Below are 7,949 nucleotides of genomic sequence, written 5' to 3' on the forward strand. Positions count from 1 at the left end.
AAGTAAGCTCAACACTGATGGTGACAACAAAGCAACAAAACGTCACTCAACAACTGAAGGAAAAAGGTCAGTTGGCACAAAAAAAAAAAAAAAAAAGAAAAAATCACAGTTCCAAGCTGAACACAGAAGGATGCAAAAAGGCAGCAAAACGTTCAAACATCCAGAACTAACCACAGGAAGCGATCAACACTGAAGAGGCAGCAAACAAGTCAAAAAGGTAAAAAAAGAGAGAACACTAGAGAAGAAAGGAGTCACGAAGGCCACGAACCACATAAATAGTCCTGCATTAAACAGTCACAAGGTTACTGATGTGGCCGTCCACAATCTGATCCCTGTAAATCTTCTTATACGGGATTGTTGAGCACCAAGAAAGAATCCCAGAGCTGCAGAGGGAAATATCAAACACCAATCACAACAGTGAGAAACTACCACACTGTGCACATCGAGCAATAATGTGCTCAAAGTCACCACAACATGAAAATTCATTGAGTGGGTCCTGGACCAAAGATGAAAACATGAAATTTTACCATTTCAAATCAGAGTTTGAACCTTGACCTTTGATCTTGATTAAAGGATCAAAGGAATGTAAATGGAATGCACTTATATAGCGTTTTTCCATCTGCATCAGGTGCTCAAAGCAGTTTACACATCAATGCCTCACATTCACCCGATGTCAGGCTGCTGCCATGCAAGGTACTCACTACACACCAGGAGCAACTGGGGGATTAAGGACCTTGCCCAAGGGCCCTTAGTGTTTTTCCAGTCAGGCTGGGATTTGAACCATGGATCCTCTGGTCTCAAGCCCAACTCTTAACCACTAGACCATCACCTCCCCAAGGAATCAGGATTAAAGTTTCCCAGCCAGGCACAGAGTTCAGTGATGAGGATTAAAGATACTGTATGTGATGATAGAGATAAAGATCAGCAATTACAATCATTATTAGTGCCAGTAAACTACAACATTCTCATCAATATGTCAGGTGAATGTTTTCAGTAATTGTGTAGTTGTGTCATATTTGGCGGTACAGTAGCTTAGTGGTTAGCACTAATGCCTGACAGCAAGAAGGTCATGGGATCACTTCCCGACCTTTCTGTGTGGAGTTTACATGTTCTCCCCGTGTCTGCGTGGGTTTCCACTGAGCACTTGAGTTTCCTTCCACAATCAAAAACATGCTTATTTAAGGTCTGCTTCTTTCTCTGCCCCTGACCAAGACAGAGTCTCTACATCTGGAGTTGCTCCCCGGGCACCAGACTGTGGCTGCCCACTGCTCCTAGTGGCTGGATTGTATCTAACTGGAATTAGGATGGGTTAAATACAAAGGACAAATTTCATTGTACATATGTCTGTACAATAACAATAAAAGCACTTTACTTATATTTACTAGAATCAAAATACTATAACAGACAATGCTGTTGTCTCAATGAAAATGCCCCAGGTGTGTGGACTTTGCATGTTCTCCTCGTGTTCATGTGGGTTCCGTGTGGATGCTTTGGTTTTCTTTCACTTCCAAAGACATGCAGGTTTGGTGAATTGGTGACTCAGATTTGATGTTTGTCTGTCTTTGTGTTTGTTTGCTAAAATGTGCACAGGCTAATAAACGTACAGGTCTTTCACAGTCTACATGTCGATTCATAAATATACACATGTGCATTCCTTTCACACACGCTTTCACACATAATATACTGCCGCCAGCCTGATCACCTCCTCCATCAAACAGGGTCTGCCTCCTGTCTGTCTGTCCTGTCGGTCTGTCCTGTCTGTCTCCATCTCACATGGTTCTGTTAGTGTCCTCGTTACAGTTTTTGTCAGGACTTTTCATTGTCATGATCAATGTGATTGTCACAGTTTGTTTAATGGTGATTTTGTGTGTCACCCAGTTTATTTTTTTGTAAAATAAAAGGTGGCAGTAAATCATTGCTTCCATATGAAATTTTTTTTTTATATATACTTCATGGTATGAGCCGGCTGTGGCCTATATTTAAGTGATGTATGCAATTTGTTTCTTTACTGATTATAAACAAACTATAAAAAATGTACTTTTGAAATATAATTGCCAAATTATTCAACTTTATTGTTTTGGCTGTTATTGCTTTTTGAAGTTGGCAAACATGAAAGAACAAGAGCAGAAATATTCTTCAAGAAACATCAGGGTAAATAATAAAAAATAATAAATCTATGTGCAAAAACACAAAAGGCAGAATGCAAATATAAACTACTGCATCAAAGGTTATCAACGAGCAGCATCGCCCCCGAATAAACACACACGAGGCCATTTGTGTCTTATTTAGGGGAAGTTTATTTGTAGTTGTGACAGTTTGTACAGTTGCAGAGTCCCAGGTGTGGTCCCAGAGGGACAGAGAGACACGGAAGTGACTCTCTAAAGATGATAAATTTGGACAAACCCCAGGAAACTAAAAAGCTTTTCTCAGCCAAACTGAAAACAGAGTTTTACTAGAAGTTTACTTGAAGTTAACTTGATGTTCATCGGCTCAAATATGACTATATAATATCAATATGACTCAAATATCACATGCAGGCCAACACTGATAGTTGGATTCTTACTGATTTGATCTTTCTAATAATCACATTTATCCATGTGTGTCACATCTATCGAATAATAAATTAAAAATTAATCGTGATAAACAAAATGAAGAAACAAGAAATTAGAAGCAGAAAAAGCAAAGTTTTAGTCACAGAAATATTAATTAATTTTTACTTCATCATCGTGTTTAAATCTATTTAGTTTAGCAGTTGAGTATTGAGCAAATTTAAATTATTAATGCAATAAAAAGAAAATTATGAACAAAAATGTGTAGATGACTGTGTGTTCCTGACATCCCTCATTGGTTCTTCATCTGAAAAACAAACAAAAAATAAAAATAAAATTATCAGAAAAAAAAATCCTTACTTTTCCTGTGTGTGTGTGTGTGTGTGTATGTATATTGGGATTTCAACACATGGTAGAATTGTTATTTTGGTTGTCACACTGTAATTTCAGATGTTGGATGAAGGTTCAATTATTGAAAACACTGGCTGGTGGGACAAACTCAGCAGCCGTCCTGATTTCTGTTTGAACTTCATTCATTTTAGGATGAATTTGCACAAACTGAACAAGCAAATGTGCAGTTTAAACATGATAATTATAATAAACATAAATTTTGCACATTTTCCTGATAAAACACATTTATAAAACTTGGTAAAAATGTTTAGGTTTGATGTGAAAAAATATTTTTCGTTGTAATATTTTAGGTGGGTTTGGAAAAAAGTAGCAGGGCAAATAAAAAGTAATTTTCCAGTACGTGGAAAGCTGTATGAGTCCTGTTATATCACAGAAATCCATTTTTGTGTGTTTTTAAAGCAGGACAGAGTCAAAGAGATGAGTTGTCTGCAGAAGCCAGTTGGTTTACCTTGACCAGGCTGAATATCACGTTGTAGACAAGCGAAGACATGAAAAGGAAAATGAAGCAGAAGGTTGTGGACCAGAGGCTGCTGAACTCATCCTCTTCAAAGTCATCGTCTGTGCAGCTCAGAGCCAAGCACACTTCTTCTTCTGCAAGAGGAAGGTGCATGAGGTTAGACCTTCACAAAATAATAAGCAACAATCTGTTCATGTGCAGTTTTATATCAGTATCTTGTGGAAGTTTATATGTTTGAACAGTGTAACTGCAGCTTTAATGAGAACTAAACACACCAAGTTGACCTTTACCCTCATTTCCATTTTAATTTTCTTTCCCTTCTGTTGATGTCATACACAAAAACGGCAGAAAAGTTTCAAAATGCAACATTTATTTGGAACATTTAACACACTTGTCAGACTGTGAGACAAAGACAGTTCAATACAAACTGACATTTTCTTTTTTTTACAAGCACAGAGACTGATTTTGTCACAGAATACACAGCTTTTGACATCACACACACAAGCACAAATGACCAACATGTAAAGCTGATTCTCAGGGACATTCTAACGTGTTACCCTTCGACTTGGACACTCCAGCTGTTTTTATGGTGTTAACACTGCCAACAGGCCAGACGTTACAAATGAAGGTGTCCTCTTTGCGCCACCTTTCGACAGTTGTGGTGTAAACGCTGACAACAGAGTATCCACTTTGGGTCTTCTGAGGGGGGAAGGTGACGCCATCCATGTAGTTTGTGGACTGAGATTCTGTTATTGACCAGCTGATGTAGTAATCACGCAGAGCTGGACTGGAGACCAGACACACCAGAGTGACAGGATCTGAGGGATGTAAACCGATGTCGTTTTCTGGGAGGATATGGACCGTCACCTTTGGCTCCACCCCACCTAAAAACACATTTGGGTTACAAAATAGCTCAGCTGAGTGTGTATTAACATGTATTTAGATGTGATGTACCTTCTTTGTGGACAGTGAGATCTTGAGTAAGTGGTGTCATGTCTTCTTTAATGGCAGAACATCGCACCTTTTTAATCGCCACCCACTCAGCTGGACTGTAAATCAGTGTGCTCGTTTTGCTGTACTGGTTGCCTTCATGTTTTGATTGTGAAATCCCGTGGGTCACATTTTGTCCATCAACCTTCCAACTGATGTGAGATTCTGACACGACAGAGTTGTCCTCTCCAGTGATCGTACACTCCAGTTCCACCAATTTCTCTCTGAACAGTTTTTGGGGACTTGGAGGGTTCAGGGTCAGTGTGGTCGGTGCTACATCAGAGAAAACAACAGCATAAAATGTTATTTTGAAAAGATCAAAACATTTACACATGCAATGAGGCAAAAAATTATTTGACCCACTGTCGATTTTGCAAGTTTTCCCACCTACAAAGAATTGGTCTCATCTGACCACATGACCTCCCATGCCTAATCTGGATCATCCAGATGGTCACAAGTGATCTTCAAACCAGAATGGACATGTGCTGTCTTGAACAGGGGTGCCTTGCGTGTCCTGCAGGATTTTAAACCATAAGGACGTAGCGCATTAGGGCCCCTTCACGCATAGTGCAAATTTTGTCGAATTGCACATGAAGTGTGCATAAATCAGGAATCGTATGCAATAGGTGTAAAATTGTAGCTGCTTCCAAGGCCACGTACACCTGTTGCTACAAATATTTGCGGACACCAGCTACTGAAAGACAGAGTGTGCACTGTGCATGCCCACTGAAGCCTCTCGCGGCAGGTGTCAGTCAAATTCCAGCTGACACACATGAACATCAAACACCGCTCGTTTGGCACTTAGAAAATGTGTGGCCATTCGCACTATTAGCATAACAACAGTCAGCAGACAATCACTGTCGAGTTGGATATGAAGTTTGTCTAAGTGTCCCCATGAGTGTGGCTTTGCAAACAAAGTGACACGCTGGTGTTTGCGCTGAACTGACAGGAGGTGTGTCTGCCCACAAGAGCGGATGTGGAGATCTGTGGTTCTGGACGTCATGGCTGGGGAACATGTACTGTTTGGACAGATATGAACTAACAACGCCCCTGTGACGTGTTATGTCTGCTTGCTGTCCTCACGTGGTCATGCATAAAAAATATATTGCTGTTGCAATGGGCTGCAGCGAGTGCGCCCATGGCGCGCACATTGACAGACTACCCCACGGTGCAACGGACGTCAGCATCATAACATGCCGCACTGTTTTCCCGTGTGGCATGACACCATTGCACCTGGATCATGCACGCCTGCACGTCAGCTCGATGTTGCATGGTTCGCTCATACGAGCAGCTTCCACGTTGAGTAATCCTGCTTTGTACTTATTCGCATTGTTGTGTGAAGGAGCCTTTACGAATGTAATCTTTGTGACTGTGGTCCCAGTTTCTTCAGGTCACTGACCAGGTCTCCAGTGCAGAGTGAGCTCCTCAGAATCATCCTTACCCCACCAGGTGAGATCATGCATGTTGCCCCAGACGAGGAAGATTGACAGTCATTTGTGTTTCTTCTATTTTCTAATAATTGCCCCAACAGTTGGTGCCATCTCACCAAGCTGCTTGCCTGTTGTCCTGTAGCCCATCCCAGCCTTGTGCAGGTCTACAATTTTGTCCCTGGTGTCCTCAGACAGCTCTTTGGTCTTGGCCATGGTGCATAGGTTGGAGGGTGATTGATTGAGTGTGTGGACGGGTGTCTTTTATACCGTTAACAAGTTCAAACAGCTGCAATATCTACTCTTTGTTTTTTCCTTGATTTTTGAATGTGAAAATTGCAGGTGTTCAAAAAGAAAAACCACAATGAAGAACAGAGAGCTGATTATTATATTATTATATTATTATTTGCACTATGGAAAATGCATAATTAAGCAGTGGAATTGTGCAAACACTCAGCATAATCAAAACCATTTTGTAAAATTAAAAAGAAAAAGAAAAAATATAGAAACCCTCTGCTGTTTTGGCCCAGTAGACATTGAATCAGTGACCAAGAAAACAACAAAGCTGACATTTTAAGCTGTCTTCATGCACTCATTGTTTGATGTCAAACCAGAATGTCTGTTGTACAAACTCAATTTGTCCTGGTGGTTCTTTCAGAGGGTAATGTACATGTTTTGCAATCAGCAACACTTTGCTGACATTGTACACAGCCTCATCTACCTTTTAGAGGTCTTCTTTGTGTATGTTTTTCCACGTGAGTCACCTCACAGCTGTAAACAGCTTTATTGTCCCAGTCGTTGTTGTTAACCTTCAGGATGCTAACAGCTTTGTATGTTGTTCTAGTTTTCTCAGAGGTCCACTGAGTGATCCCGTGAAGCTCCCTTGTGTTCTCCTTCCATTTGATTGACAGTGTTTTTGGGGAAAAGTCCTCTGCTGTGCACACAAGGGTCCATTTGTCTTCATTTGGCACAAAAATTAAAGTCACCTTTGGAGGAATCTGGGCCTCTGGACAAGAAAAAGAAAGAAAAGAGATGTACATCAATATGATGTTTGAGACAATTGAAAAATTTATGTTAAATATAAAAAAAAAAATGTAAATGCAATAAATTAATTTCCTATGGATGGATCAAATCCACATGATTAAGCAGTTCCATGTAGATGGGAATAAAAGCCAAAATTACATACGTTTGAAGGTCACACTTTGGGTTTCTCCGCTGTGTGTCACAGAACAATGAAAACTCTGTGATGAATAATCGGCTCTTGATACTTTGATCAAACTGACTCCCGTGTACTTGTCGTTAATCTGAACTAAAGGATGTTGGACAGACTTCAGAGGGGCACTATTGCATCTTTTCCACTTGAAAGTAAGAGTCTTTGGGTAGAAGCCAGAAGCCACGACAGGCGAGAGTGATTTCACCTGCCAGTCCCAGAGTTACATGCAACCACGGGAACACAGATGGTTGTGCAGATGTTCCTGTAAATGAAAAATGTAAATAGATCCAACATCTAAATGTGCCAGCCAGACCAAAATCAAATACTCATCTAATCAAAGACGACACATGATGATGACGATAAAGAACCATGTGTTTGTTATAATGGAAACCCAAACATTTTACAATTATTTAATCACTGCTTAAAATAATCTCAACTTTACTGCCCATTTCAAACTGTTGCTTTTTGTTGCTGAGTTTTGATAACCAATAGACTATAAGATCATTTTCTGTCTTAAAATATGAGGATTACTGTTGAAATATAGTTACAAAATTATCCAGAGACCAATATCATTTGACACAAGGACATATTTTAAAAATTGACCTGCATCTCGAAACTTCACAGCAGAAATTCCTTTTATTATATTTGTGTACTCTTTCTTTCCAAAGTAGCAAACAAACTCCAAAATTTATTGTGCAAATAGAGCAGCTTGCAACAATATATCAAACATTTAAAAGATTATTAGTTGACTGTTTATCGAAAGAAATAGAAAAGAGCAATGCTAATATAGTTGTTTTTCCTTAATTCTAAGGTAAACGGATGTAAGGCTTCAATGACAGTGCAAAAACTTTATATTTACTAATTTGTTGTAATTGTTATAAAGTTATATTAAAATAAATAAT

At 39.5% G+C, this 7,949-nt stretch overlaps 1 gene segment (V, D, J or C); it reads right to left on the minus strand.

Moving 5' to 3' along the window:
- Window positions 1-3,293: 3,293 nt before the first annotated feature.
- Window positions 3,294-7,267, minus strand: LOC117528022 (the record flags this gene model as incomplete). The annotated part of the segment is given in 5 exon segments: window positions 3,294-3,551; window positions 3,975-4,301; window positions 4,372-4,680; window positions 6,556-6,840; window positions 7,021-7,267. Coding segments are annotated over 5 exon segments (1,350 nt in total), but the record flags the coding sequence as incomplete, so codon positions are not given.
- Window positions 7,268-7,949: the final 682 nt, after the last annotated feature.

Source organism: Thalassophryne amazonica, chromosome 16 (assembly GCF_902500255.1).
Source record: "Thalassophryne amazonica chromosome 16, fThaAma1.1, whole genome shotgun sequence".
NCBI classification, from domain to species: domain Eukaryota; kingdom Metazoa; phylum Chordata; class Actinopteri; order Batrachoidiformes; family Batrachoididae; genus Thalassophryne; species Thalassophryne amazonica.